The sequence below is a fragment of the Thermochaetoides thermophila genome (assembly GCF_000221225.1).
Source record: "Thermochaetoides thermophila DSM 1495 unplaced genomic scaffold scf7180000011822, whole genome shotgun sequence".
Taxonomy (NCBI): Eukaryota; Fungi; Ascomycota; class Sordariomycetes; order Sordariales; family Chaetomiaceae; genus Thermochaetoides; species Thermochaetoides thermophila.
The window spans coordinates 1,735,478-1,749,328 of record NW_006383038.1 but is presented as its reverse complement, the minus strand read 5'-3'; the positions used below and the strand labels follow the sequence as shown (position 1 = coordinate 1,749,328).

At 49.9% G+C, this 13,851-nt stretch overlaps 3 protein-coding genes across 3 annotated transcripts; all 3 read right to left on the bottom strand.

The window, feature by feature from the left end:
• Nucleotides 1-362: 362 nt before the first annotated feature.
• On the bottom strand, nucleotides 363-2,100 carry CTHT_0069180 (uncharacterized protein; the record flags this gene model as incomplete). Its single annotated transcript, XM_006697138.1, has 7 exons — nucleotides 363-444; nucleotides 507-1,205; nucleotides 1,271-1,312; nucleotides 1,403-1,647; nucleotides 1,709-1,776; nucleotides 1,837-1,873; nucleotides 1,924-2,100. 7 exons carry the CDS (start codon nucleotides 2,098-2,100, stop codon nucleotides 363-365), a joined length of 1,350 nt encoding a protein of 449 aa, XP_006697201.1.
• Nucleotides 2,101-5,268: 3,168 nt separating this feature from the next.
• Nucleotides 5,269-7,557, bottom strand: CTHT_0069170 (uncharacterized protein; the record flags this gene model as incomplete). Its single annotated transcript, XM_006697137.1, has 5 exons — nucleotides 5,269-5,371; nucleotides 5,440-5,788; nucleotides 6,191-6,212; nucleotides 6,262-6,725; nucleotides 6,777-7,557. 5 exons carry the CDS (start codon nucleotides 7,555-7,557, stop codon nucleotides 5,269-5,271), a joined length of 1,719 nt encoding a protein of 572 aa, XP_006697200.1.
• Nucleotides 7,558-9,672: 2,115 nt separating this feature from the next.
• CTHT_0069160 (uncharacterized protein) lies at nucleotides 9,673-13,438 on the bottom strand (the record flags this gene model as incomplete). Its single annotated transcript, XM_006697136.1, has 5 exons — nucleotides 9,673-9,761; nucleotides 9,841-10,734; nucleotides 10,787-10,932; nucleotides 11,089-11,754; nucleotides 11,946-13,438. The coding sequence occupies 5 exons, from the start codon at nucleotides 13,436-13,438 to the stop codon at nucleotides 9,673-9,675; spliced, it is 3,288 nt and encodes a 1,095-aa protein (XP_006697199.1).
• Between the last annotated feature and the right edge of the window lie 413 nt (nucleotides 13,439-13,851).

Sequence of the window (13,851 nt, the reverse complement as noted above, 5' to 3'; positions counted from 1 at the left end):
GGAGCTGAAAAGGACAAGGCTGCATCCAAACGACAAACTGGGAAGACGAAGAGAACTGCTGTTGACGAAGTAGATGACGAGTAAAAGCCGCAAAACGTAAAGCCATAAGGCAGCAAAGTCGACATAGGTTGGACGATGAGAGTACAAAGTTGATTGGCTGCATAAATTATGTGCGTAGAATATCAGGGACTTCATGAATAAATTGGGACATGTATAGACGGGAACGGCGTCAAAATGCCAGGGAATGTTTGCATGGAATTGAATAGATATACGCTTGTTGCCGTATCACTTTCAGGTCCGGACTATACACTTATACCGTAGACATCTGCGACATTAATAACCCAATAAGGGCCAATCTAGTATCAGGTGCTTAAAACACGCTTTAGTACGGGGCGCTGACGAGTACCCATAGGGTAATCAATTCCAATGTCTTCCAGACTTTCTCTTAGAGCTTTAGTTACCTGATTAGTCTTCTACCATTTTCCCAGTTTCTCTCTTCCCCTGACCCGGTAAAACTGATGTGCTGTGTAACTATCGTTGTCGTCGTGATACCCCTGAGGGCTGGGTTGAGTTCTTGATCATGTTTTTTGTTCTGCTTTTTAGCATCCCGCAACTCGTAGCCTCCAACCACGCTTACACTATAGAGCCGATCTACGCTTGAAACAGGTGCAGCCTTTAGCTCCCCAACCATTTCGATATCATGATCGGACTCCCTGAGGTTTCGGGGAAAGATCGACAGGGGACCAAGGTCATCTGCCTTACGACTGTCGTGGTAGCTGTGTAAGGCTTCGTTGCTGATAGAGGAGTGCAAACCCAAACGGCCGTTGCTAGCGCTATCTCTGCCTCCGTCCGAATTGAGCTTATAGGGAGATGGAGGACGTGATGGTGACCTAGATGGGTTGCTGTGTAGACCTTTAAATCCTGTTCGAGCATCGCGACGGCTAAATCGCGAGTTTGCGACCCCGGAGCGCCCATTATTGCCATGACTGGAAGGGAGAACGTTCAGACTACCGTTGCTGGCAAAGATTTTGGGGAGCGCACGAATCAGTATGGGTCGGATGGTTGGTAAGCAGGTCGCCATGATGCCAACAGTCAGTTCAAGCATAGAGAAGGTCGCGGCGTCGACGTTATCCCACGTTGGGTCGTCTGAGGACTGGGAAAGGTCGTAGAGAGTGTGTATGCGGTATATGGCTACGGCACATGGACTGCGCGGACATTGTTAGAGCCGAAACGATCCTCAACCAGCGGCTAAATTAGCATATTGACTTACAAAACTCCCATTGTGAAGACGCACAGTAGCAAGAGCTTCTGCCTGAGAGGAAGATGTAACGATTGGATGATTGGGATCGGGATCATGAACAGTGCAAAGTCAGTCGTTACGTTGACACCAGCCATAACATACCAGATGGTTTGGCTGTTAAGGCAGTGCCCCGTGTTGTGAGTCGGGTCCCAGAAAGCCGAGACAGGTACGCAGACAAGCGGAAGCAGAAAGCAGAGGGTGATCCCCCATGCCGACAAAAACATGAGACCGACGAGAAGGATTTTGTTCAGAGTAGTATTCGAAAATACACGCCGATACAATAGCAGTATGGATATCTTAGTCAGGCAAACGGCGATATTGTAGACAATGATCGAGCTGTAGAAGGCCTAGAAGAGGTTAGATGATTTCCTCCCTTGATCATTGGTTTCAATGATCTAATGTTCTGACCTTCATGTAGGGGATATAATGCTCATCTGGCACCGTCCAGTAATGGCGACCAAGACCATACTTCGTCTCTGAAGAGAGAATTAGTTTCCAGATCCTTGTGTGATGGACATTGGAGAGAGAGCGCTTACCGAGTCCGATGGCGACCGCAGCAGCAATTGTCAATGCCTAATACATGTTAAATTGACACTCAGACGTTCATCTAATGGGCAACAAACCTGTGCCGGCACCATAACCACGTCATCCGGGCCGAAACTTTTGAGGATGAAAGCTCGAGTATAACATCTTAAGACAACAATAAGGGTCGACAGCGTTGTTGTCACAGATAAGATGGCGATGATCTCGGTGACTCTTGACTCTCCATCAAGAGCTGGATTTGGGCTCGTTCCCGGCATCGTGCTCAGGTCTGTGCTCCTGAGGTCGACGTGAAACTGCGACAGCCTGCTGCTCAAGACATGGAGACGACCCCGTCATCGTATACTTGTACACCAGATTGGCGGCGCGGTATCTCCTGATGGATTTCCATTAAGACTGTAGATCACTCGAGGAGGAACCTTGGCTCTTGCCCATGGATAATAGTGTGATGCTTGTCCCTGAAAATGAGAATGGATCCCGGTTGGACGAGGATCGGTTGTGCTTGTGGTGGAGTCACTTATGGGAGATGTCTGCGTTTTGGGCTCCCATGGCCGACAACATGCTCGTTGGCCCTTAGGCACTAGACCAAAAATCCCCATCGGAGACCATCTAAGAATTTCTTGAAATTACTCACGTTAGCTGAGTCCTTGAGATTGGCCCCGTTTCTCAGGAGCAATTCCCTTAACCTGTTACCTCTATTCCCTTCTTTGCGCTACTTGATTTGAAATTGTCGATCTTGATGCTTCCGGATCTTTGTCCACCTTACTGGTTCGCTCATTTGCATTAAGAAGGGGTAATTCGTACTGGGATAGCCCATGTTGAAAACTCGAGTCCCCGTTGGGGCTGAGAAAACAACGTGGAGCCTGGCGGCTGTTGTGGTGGCCGTTTCAGCCCCACGAGACCCGGGCAAAGCATACCGGTCCACCACCGAATCTCCGTCGGTTATTGTAAACGTATACTAGGGTGACAGAAAACTGACAACGTTGGAGCACAACACATGTTATTCAACTTACCAGTCAACTTCTAGGAGGGCTTGAACCCTTTAACTCTCCTGTCACCTTCTAATCTGCAAGAGGCCAGAGCATCATGCTTAAAGTGGGAGGCTGGAAGCAAAAATGTTCATTTGCTTGAGGACACTTCGCCTAGAAACGAGAGTGGATGCTTGTGGTTTTTGGCACAAAGCGGTGTGTCAAACTAGTCCCTTGCCCAGTAGAAGAGTTCTCATCGAAGTACTTGCACTACATATACTTCATCAGTCATCATACGACTCCTCGGCCTTCGCGATTGTGGCAGCAGGACAGGTGCTCTCTGGAGTCTTGCACATCATCATTGGATTCTGGCCGGGATGACCCGCGATTAGGACGGCGATCACTTCCCTCTAAGGTGTCTTGCCGTAGACTCCAACAATCTGGGTCCGGCGTTTGAGTCTGCCATCGAGGTTGAGCACGATGATGCCATCATGTACTATGCTTCCCATCCTCAGTGACTGTTTTTTTCCTTTCCCCGCTTCATTGCCACGCCGGGCCTACGCGCTCATGCTTAAGCTCAACTGTAGGTCTTCAACGAAATCTAGGCACAGACTAACTTCTATGTGATATATCCCTTTATCGCACTGGAGCTTTTCATGCCGCTCGAGAAGATTGGCGTCGGAATATACGACCTGGAGAAGCTATTCTATAGCTAAAGTTAAATCTGAACATATCAACTAAATGCTACCAATTACACCTTCCGTTTCAAAAATCAATCTCCCTTCCTCTCCGTTAGTGCTTATCTTGGTCCAAAGTCTCTGTTAAACGATAAAATGATAAAACAACAGAGAAGCTTAGGGATTTGTGGCTCCTCTCTACCTCCTGCGAGTCAAATAGGTTCATTCCTTAATTAAAACTCAATCTTCTTGTGCTTAATTTCAAGTTGAAATGGATATTTGCGCGAACTTGGAATACTCAATGCGGAACAATGTGTTTTGGAGTTTTGTTGAAAGGAAACCCATATGTCACTTTTGATAAACCAGAAGCCAACCGGATGTTCCATTGCACCTCAAACCTATCTTGTTTTGGATTTCTTCATCCGCAAGATCCCAGCCTGGGTCTGACAGTTGGGATACTTGCTCTGTTTTTAAGGAGAGTCGAGCAGAGATTACTGATAATGTACAGGCTGACATTTAAGAAGAGAAGTTTTGCTCGATTGGATGGAAGAGTCAAAGGAAGGTTACTCGGCAATTCCGCCAAGCCACACAACTTATCGAGCGATCCCATCTCACCGATGTAAAGTCAACAACTAGCTTGTTGAGAAAAGGAGTGGTCATTTACAGCTTTGCACTGGCATCCACTGTTGCGTGGGCATGTACTACTCCTCTATACTTTTAGCTTCACCCTTCTGTGCTCTCACATTATGGTCAGCCAGTGACTGCACTTCTGCCGACAGTGAAAACTTTCCAGGCGGATGCCCAAGTGCTTTGGTCTAGGTCCGTACAACGCGAGGTCAGCATATCTGTAGCTGGTTATGTGTTTTTCTCACTTCACACTCCTACTTCGCAACGGCCGACAAAGCTAATAAACGGAGAGCACTTCTGACCTCAAAATGTTGGACCCTTGCAGCGTCCTCCCTTGTAATTTGATCACTCGGCTTGCGAGCTACTTCGCCGGCTACTCGAAGGAAGTTTTCCTGGCGGTCGTGCAAACTCTGCGCAATTGCGGCACGTCCACCTTTGATCGGTCCTCGGTGTGTCATGTCCGACTCATTGTGTGCGATGGCAGAAGCCTCGGCCTGGGTAATCGGATGCCCTTCTTCCACCTGCATTTGGAGCTGCTCGATATCGGGAAGTTCTGAGTCCATTTGTCGTATAATACCGGGGCTTATATGATAGTTTAGGCTTTGAAGACAACCATTCTGGCCTTGTGGCTGTAGTTGCCCTTCCGCCGTGCTTCAAGAGGGGTTATGAACCCGACAACTGTAGAAGAGCTCCGCCAAACAACCCTGACTACCTACGTGCCTCCTGGTTTCTTGGTTTCTGTTTGTTCAGTGAACAAGCTTCGTCAATACGACAAACTTACATTGGCTGGTTGATGATGTCACTCTCCACTGTCACCGATGACGTAGTTGTGTGGGTTACCAGGGGACCTACGTTGCACATCGCGAAGGCTTGTTTGCTGGCTTGCAATCGAGCAAGCTTCGTGGAGCATGATACATTTCAATGCCTTCGTATCTTTGCATTGGCACTTGTCCTGGCACCTGCCCATTGTAAGCTCAGTTCAATTCTTTCTGCATCGGTGTCTATCAGGGCTTCAGCATCTTGAAAAAGCGAGCTTCGGAGATAACCGTTTACATGTGGCTTAAATATATGTTCAATTTACACTTGAACAGACAGCTAATACTGCACTCAAGGATGAGGAGAATCCAACTCCACACTCTCTGCCGTAGCCACCCAGCTACTCAATATTCTCCCCCAGTTCTTGAAGTTTCTTTCTGTCGACTTCCTTAGCTTTTTCAGAGACATGTGGGTTCTTCAAAGCAGCCTTGAGCCCACGTATGCTGTCCAAATTAGTGAGTGAAATGGTTCGCTAACACGATTCTTCGTTTGACACGGTTAAACCACTTACACATTTGCTCTCTCTTTCTCCTCTCCAATCTGATGCAGGGGCGCATCCCCACTCGAGGCTCTGCGCCCTTTCCTGGCAGCTGGCTGAGCTTCTTGGGAACCACTTGCAGCACTCTCGGTGACTTTTGGCTGATGTTTGCTGTGAGAAGCGCGCCGAGCCTTTTCTGGCGTCTTGCTTTCCTCAAAGTGCTCGCCGAACTCCTTCTCTAGGAGCTCCCGATCGTGCTTCTTCGCCTCCTCGGAAACCCGAGGATTGTTCAGAGCGGCTCGCAGTCCTCGCTCACGATTCTTTGCTTCAGACATAATGATGCAGTTGTTAATTGGGAGTTGCCGCTGGGTCAAATCCTCTGCTACAGCAAGTGGTCATGTGTGATTTGTACTCCCCGTACTGTTCGAGGGGCAGTTGGCCATACCTGGTCCCGTAGGAAGATGACGTACTCAGTGTGCAATCGCGCCGTCAGCATCGCTGGGACCCTTGACCTTCCCCCAAAGGTATGGCAATTGACCCAGGAACTTGAACCATGTCCAAATTCCAAATGACCCTGCCATACATATCATTGGATCATTCTAAGCCCGGAATAAACTGTTTAAAATCAGTTTTAAAAACCACATAACAGTCTCATAAACCTGACAACGCGCCTATGAGCTGTCCTCATAACCCAAACGGCCATGTCTCATCATACTCCAAGGGCACATGTGGTTGGTGAACTTCAAGTGCTCCGACATGCCGGGTCTCGTCGAACCAGACGAACCCATCGAACTGCTCAGGAAGCACTGCGGACGAGTAATGGGATTGTCGTTCAGTATGAGGGGAGTAAATGACCCCAATGAACCGCTCTAGTCGCTTCTTCATGAGCTCTTGGCGCAGTTGTCTGTCGCAATGACCTTCCCGAAGGTCGAGAGCAAAGCTTGGAATCTCTGTGGCATGCATGAGAGCCTCATAGCTGCTAGGTAATCCAGGGCGGACTTGCATCACCTGCATGTCTCCGTCCCAGCGACGGGCGGCAGCTACGGTGCCCGTATAACCAGAACAGCCAATGTTCACGGCCTGTCTGCCAAATGATTCCTTACACAACTGCCCAATATTCAGCTCTTCGCGTGCCCAGCCCATGCTGGTCGCTCGTGCGTCTCCAATATGGCTGTTGTGTGCCCAGACCACCGCCCTAGCCGGGCCTTGCTCTCTGCGATGCTTCATAACGCGTACTAGAGTCTCGAACATGTGCCTATCGCGCAGGTTCCAGGACTCATCCCGGCCATAATACATGGCTTTGTAATACTGCTCGGCATCTGTGGCAGTCAGCGACCAGTTTTTGAGGTATGAATTATTTCCAAACAAACCTTTAACTAACCGCGCATTCTGTTCTCCGCCGTGAAACTCTTCTCCGTCGCCCTCTTTCTCCACGTATTCTAACCTTTTTTCCAACAAATCCTTCAGCATGTTGACAATATCCTGCTCACACCCCTTGAAGCCTGCGCCAAGGGCCTCCAAACCATATTCATGGGGATCTTCAGCCCAGAGCATCATTCTTCCGTACCTCTGTCTCGCCTTCTCCGCCATCTCTTCATCCACACCTTCCAGATACTCGATTACTGCTTTCATTGACGTCCCCAGGCTGTACAGATCTAGCCCATAGAACCCTACGCTGTCCACAACCCTAGGATCCTTTCCCAAATTATGCAATCTTAGCCACCCAGTAAACCTTTGTACCTCCTGGTTGCGCCACATCCACGTCGGAAAACGCAAGAAAGCTGGCTCACGACCCGCCTTGATTGTTTCTCCCTGGGGACCTATGCTGGCTTCGTGCGAGCGCGGTGTCTTGCGTCGATGTCGTACATACCGGTCGACTGCCTCGGCGTCCGGCCAATCGGCCTCGACAGCCACGATGTTGAACCCGTGGTGTTCAATAAGATGCTTGGTAAGCTCGGCACGAGCAGTGTAGAACTCGGAGGTACCGTGAGAGGCGTCTCCAATGAGGACAATCTTTGTTTCTGGTGAGACAAGGGACGAACAGAATCGTCTCAGGGAATTGGTGGATTCTGATAAGGGGGGTATTGGGATGACATGTTCGCGGAGGAGGGCGACTACTGGATTGAATGCTTCCAAGGTTGGAGATGACATTTTGCAAAGAAACTCAACGTTGATATGAAAAGGCTTTGCTGTGTAAATATTGCGAATGGAACCTTGATGCTCGGTGCCTTTACAAGAACGATGGGTTAAAAGAACTAATCGCAATAGTGAGTTCCAACTTCGCTTTAGCATGAACGCTGCATGTGCCGAGCAGAGATACCTATGTCAAAAACACTCAGTTGAATAGTTCTGTGCTGTTCCCACATCAATGTTGACACTAAGGGGCAATATAGGCGGTCATCATGACGGCAGGGTCCCAGAAGGCCCAATGCTCCTGACGTCAAGAGCATCCTCGGATGGCATCTTAGTTGCTTGCGATCCCGGCCCCCCTGAATCCGTTTGTAAGGATTTACTACGATGGGAGTGGGTCGAAATCAGGGTGATCAACCCATCTGATTGAGAATTACGGACATCGCAAGTCTCCTAAACGCTTGGGTTTGAGTCCGCTCCTATCTGCAGGAGTTGCTAACCATCAGACGTAACCCCAAAACCTGCCTAGGATCGATGAAGCCATACAAGCTGTTGTCGAGATTCCCTTTATTCTGTAAATGACAAGGTCTTTGGATTTAACCTTTTAGCTGAAGAGCTTGAGCCATCATGACATCATACCCCCTGAGGACCAGCACGCGGATATTCGTTTTGCTAACTTTTGAGGTAAAGACCGAGCGCCTAGGTTGAGGATACCTATTCGAGCTGGTTCAAGTGTAACTACCATCACGACAGTGTATTCTTCTCATCGGTTATCAAGCCTGTCACCCCGAGTCAGAATGGCGGCAGAAGAGGTCAGTAATAAGTAAGCTCATGACACCCTTCCTGGATCTTCCGCAATGGCCAGCCTAACAAGATACAGGCTGAGAGAAGCCGAGATCATTCCAGATGGCAAGCATTCTCGTTCAATGGAGCCTCACCAAAACCTAACCTTGAGCCAAACCAACAACATATTTAGTCCTCGACAACTTCACACCAACTCATTTCCTCAATGCCTCCTGGTCCTCCCCTCCTGTTCAATCCCTCTTTGGAAACACTCTCCACCCCAAAGATGTTCATGCAGCACCTACAATCACACTACACCCCATCTCCCCTACAAGTTCTTCCACGTCCCCTCATCTGCACCCCCATCATGAGCAGGGCCAAGAACACGGCCACCATGCCCAGCCTTACGTGATAACCCTCACTGATCCCGACGCACCATCGCGCCAAAACCCCAAGATGGCAGAGTGGTGCCATTGGATCGCGAGTGGGACCCTTGCGCCGCCGGGGTCAGCTGTGGGAGAAGGGGTCCTGTCGAGCCTGCAAACGACAGTCCCATATGCAGGGCCCACGCCGCCTGTGGGGACGGGTAAGCACCGCTATGTGTTTACTGCCTGGGTACCTCAGGGCGAGGGACACCACGGGCACCATAGTCACCATGGGCTGAGGCTAAGTCGGCCAGGTGAGAGGGCGAAGTGGGGGGGAGTGGGGGAGTTAGAGCTTGGGCGGGGGAGAATGGGTTGGTACCGGTTGGTAAGTTAATCTTTCTAAACTGGCTATGATTACCACTCACTGCATTTGGGATTTAAAACTGTGCTGACGCGGGACAGCCGCAAACTTCTTTTATGCGGAGCATTGAAGAGGAATGATATCCAGATCGGGGTTCGAGGATTGGATCGTAGGAAGAGGCTTCTTAGTTTTCCAAAGACCGATTTTGCGGGTATAAGTCAGTCAGTCTGCTTTGTAACCTGAAAATATGGAGGTTTCTATTTTCATTATGACACTTCTGGTTTATTAAGATCGCGGTATCCATGCCTTTCTGGTTAACAGGAACGCCAAAACCCAATAAAGATTTCAACCAAAGTTGTTCGCTGATGAGAAGGTACCATTTATCCATGAATTAAGCCAACTCATTCAGCTTCCATGGCTTCCACCCTTTTTCCTTTGCTTTTTCTCGGTCTGTTGCTCTCGAACTTTCCTCTTCGAGTTCTCTCTGCCACTTTCTTAACTCCCCCAAATCAACCTGTCCAATTATCTTTCCCCTGGCCGACCGTAATTCTGTCATCCTAAGATCCTCCCGGACCCTTTTGTCGTCCACATGCCGCACCCCATGCACCTTATACCCCGTATGCTGACCTAGATGATGCGCTCCCCATTGGCACATATAGACCAAGCGATGGCTCTGGCAGGAGTTGCTAAAATTTTCTGAGGAAACAAGGCACTGGCTGTGCATGGAGGGTTGGTTATTGTTGTGCTGTTGCCACCGGAGCTGTGATGTTTCTACTACGATTGCCTGTTCATGACCGAGATCGCGAAGTTGCTGTTTTTGCGCCGAGTGATCGCGGTGACCCGAGAAAAGAGAACTCTGCTTGTTGGAGGGTGCCACCCTTGCTCTCCCGTTGGACGGAGGGGTCGCATGGTTAGGTCTAGGAGCGCAGATATGACGGGCACAAGCACGGCGCTCTTGTTCATATTCCCGGATCTCTTCTGGTAAACCCACTGCGTCTGGGGGCTGGGGATGTTTCCAGCTCGCATAAAATCGGTCCTCAGCTCCATGCGCGCGGAGAATGTGAAGAAGGTTATTAGAAGGAGGCCCAAGGAGAATACCCTTAGCGACATACATGGTGGGAGAGTAGTAGTAGGGGCCTGATCGGTATGTATTTTCGTGGCTGTTCAGTGTTTTATGGAGAATACGGTCGAGCAGTAAGCGTGTGATATTTACGTTGTGCCTGTTATCAAGAGCCAGGAAGATAACAGTCTTGCTGTTGACTTTGAGTAAAGGGCTAGCTTCAGCTGAAACCAGAAGATCTAAGGCTTCTTCAGCAGCGGCAATGTCTCTAGGAGGAGACGCTTTCAAAGCAACTTCGCCAAGAGCAGTACGACAGCCGTGCTTGGTCGACCTATAGTTGGGATCGTGGCCGGCGTGGAGCAGTAGCTTAATGACTTGCACATGAAACCCACGGGAAGCTTCGTGGAGGCTTCCATCGTTGATTAGAGATCTCCTTTCTAGTAGCAACTTGACCATTTCCACGTTGCCCGAACGACTGGCGTAGAAGAGGGCCGAGCGCCCAAAAACGTCTTTGACAGAAACCTTTGCGCCATGGTCGAGAAAGAACCGGACGAGATCTGTCCGGCCAGCCTTTGCGGCTAGCAGGAGAGGTGTCGTTCGAGACTTAGGTGTCGTGTACGAAAGATCAGCTCGAGGCAGAAGTCAGCTCAGCATCAGCAGACCGTTACATTGACTACTTACCTCCATGATGAACCAGGGCTTTGATAACCTCGGAGCTTATCGGTTCGTCGTTCTGTAACAAAGCCCATATGAGGACGGAAGCAGGCTCCGCTTCGACAGCGTCAAATGTTTGGTCGCCGTCAATGCTCTCCGGGGACAGACATGCACTTGAATCGTTGTCCCAACGTTACAACCTGCATCAACCAGAGTGTCAAGCATCACTACGGAGGACGGGTAATTCTTTAGGCACAAAAAGATTGGGGGGGAGCGTGCCTCGGAGTGATTGGTTGAAATTAGGCTTGCATGATTGAGCACCGGCGAACGCGAGAAGTAATGGCAGTAACGTTTCCTGACTGTGGCGAGCGAAGATAGCAGCTGAGAGAGCGCGAGTCGCAGATGCAGCTGTGGCGCGCTGCTCGAGCAAGAAGGAAACAAGAAAAGGATCGCCGCAGCTTGCAGCAATGCTGAGGGCTTTTCCATGTTCGTAGTTGACATCAGCCTTGGCAGCAAAGAGTCTTAGGAGCAAAGCTTTACCAAATTCTGCGGCGGGCTGTTTGCAAGCGAGATGCTCAGTGACTTCAACAACGGCTCTACTGGCCGTGTTTGGGGAAGCCCCATTATGCAGAAGAATGTCAACCAGTTCCAGGTGATCAGGTGCAATCCACTGCTTGCCTTTGTTGATGACAGCCATGAAAGCCTGCGTAAATATTTCTTCATTATGACCGGCATGTCTTGCAAGGAGGTTGAGAAGGATACTGTTGAGGTTGCAAGCAGCGTGTTTAATGAGGGAGCCCTCATTGTGAGCAGCGTCGGCACCAGAATCAAGAAGTAACTTGGCGAGAGAGATATCCGGTTGTTCCTCAAAGACTATATGTGTCAGCGCAACATTGATGTGGTCATGTTGGAGTCTGCTCATGAGCTCGATGAAGATAGTTTTCCGATTATGTTTCGGTGCTTTGAGTGCTTCTCCAACAGCAGCATACAGGGCCCTATGTCCGATGTTTTGGCTGAGAAGCAAATGGAAGGTTTCTGAACGAAAGTTCCTGATTGCGTGAACAAAGATTTCACCTTTGTTGTAGTTAACAGAGGCCTGGGTCAAGAGGAGCTGAACAAGGGCCCTGCGTTGTATTTAATACTTAAGAACTACTGCTTGAAATGATGGGATAATAAGAAGACTTACACATCATCAGGGTCAGTCTGGAATACAGTGAGAAGTGCTTTACCAGCGGCATCTGGGTCCAAAGGCCGGCGAAGAAGAGCTTCGACCATACAGCGCTTTTGCTTCCTGTCAACGAGCTCCATGGCCCAGGACAAGGCAGCTCCAAGTACCTGAGGAGAGGGTCCTTTTGCGACCATTTGCTCGACGACGTCAACACAGCCAGATCGAACAGCTATCTGTAAGGCTTCACCTTTTGCGAAGTTCACGTCTGCTTCTCCATCATGAAGCAAGAGGCGGAAGAGCATATGATCCCTCGCAATGCTTACTTTGTCCCCATAACGCAAGCCAGCCACAAGACTGTGTACAATTTTGACGAGAGCATCCGCAGCGCATGAGCCTTTCGCCCCAGCATCAATGAGCATCCGTATGGCTTCCTGTTGAACTTTTGGAATGCTGATGCTAAGGGCATATGAGAGTGCTGTGGAAAGAGTGGATGCAGTTGGCCTGAGCTCAAGAAGCTTCCGCATCAAGCCAAGTTGTTCCGTTCGCATCGCTTCGACCAAGGCTGCAGCCCCGAACTGCTCTGGCAATTGTTTGTGATGCAAGATAGTCTCCACGAAGCGGGTTTTCCTTTTACTGACAAGCTCGAGGAAGCCGTCTGTGACGAGGTGAGTCGTCTCTGACCCCGAAGCTCCAGCGGAGAGACACAGATCAAGAATGTCGCAAAGGGCATCGTCATCTCTGTTATCGATCAGCTGCCATATCCTGCCAATGGCCGTGTCTAGAGACCGGGGCGATGCTCGAACGGTGCCCGAGAGCAAGGTAGCCACAAAATCCAGTCGGCCAGTCTCAACAGCACGGATCAAGGCGATGGCGTTTCGGTAGTTTACATCAGCCCAATGCTTCAAAAGTAGCTGTAGTATTTCCAATGAGCGGCACTCTACTGCGATCCGGAGGGCAGTAGAGCGGCAAGCAAGACAAGGGAGATGATGACCAGAGAGCAGAAGCTTCACGATTTCGATCTGATTGTGATAGATAAGATTCTGGAAGTCGTCATGGAGTGGGGCAGGGTTTGCTCCATGCTCCAGTAATGTAGCAATGACACGGAGGTCCCGTCTGACGATAGCATGATGAAGGGCGCTGTCGAGATTGGCTTGGTCGGCACGGCTCGCCAGAACACTAACAGTCTCGGGACGACACCGGATCGTGGCTCGCAAAAGTATATCATTCCTCTCTCCACCAGGATGGCGCTGGGTCATCTTGGACCAAGCATGAGAAGACGGTCGACGGAAAAAGTTGACATCAGCCCCCAGAGAGAGCAATGCCTTGACAAGGCCGACAGAGCCATCTGACTCAACAACATCGGCTAGCACTCGGTTTAGCTCCTGTGTGGTGAAGTCGTTTGAGATCTGCGAGAACAGGCGGTTTTTGAGCCAGGTCAATAGCTGTCCGTCGCAGTCCCGAGCTTTTTCGGCCTGGAGGAGCCGGATAGCTTGCTTGGTCTCGGCCTCCATCTCATCGCAAGTGTGATCACAGGTAGTATTTAGATCCAGCATATCGTCTCTGGAAATTCCGTAAGATGGTGCAGATAGTTCATTGTGCTGGATGATCGGGGACGGCTGAAGATTCGGGGCACATAGAAGCGGCCGCTGCTTCAGGACTCGCTCTTAGGATAAAACTTATAGTCGCTTTGGTCCCTTCACAATCTCCCCGAGGGAATCGATGCTGGCGCTGGAACAAGCTGTTGGTGGCAGTTTGCAGTGATGCGTGGATTATGGTCCAACAATTCGAGCGGAACATCATGTTTGACGCCCGAAATGAGCACGCGGCATAACATGATACGTTGTCCAGGAATTCCATTGGCACAGCTAGATAGCGAGAGCCTCGTCCCTGGACTGATGTCGAATGGTTGGAAAGTGTCAGGCAT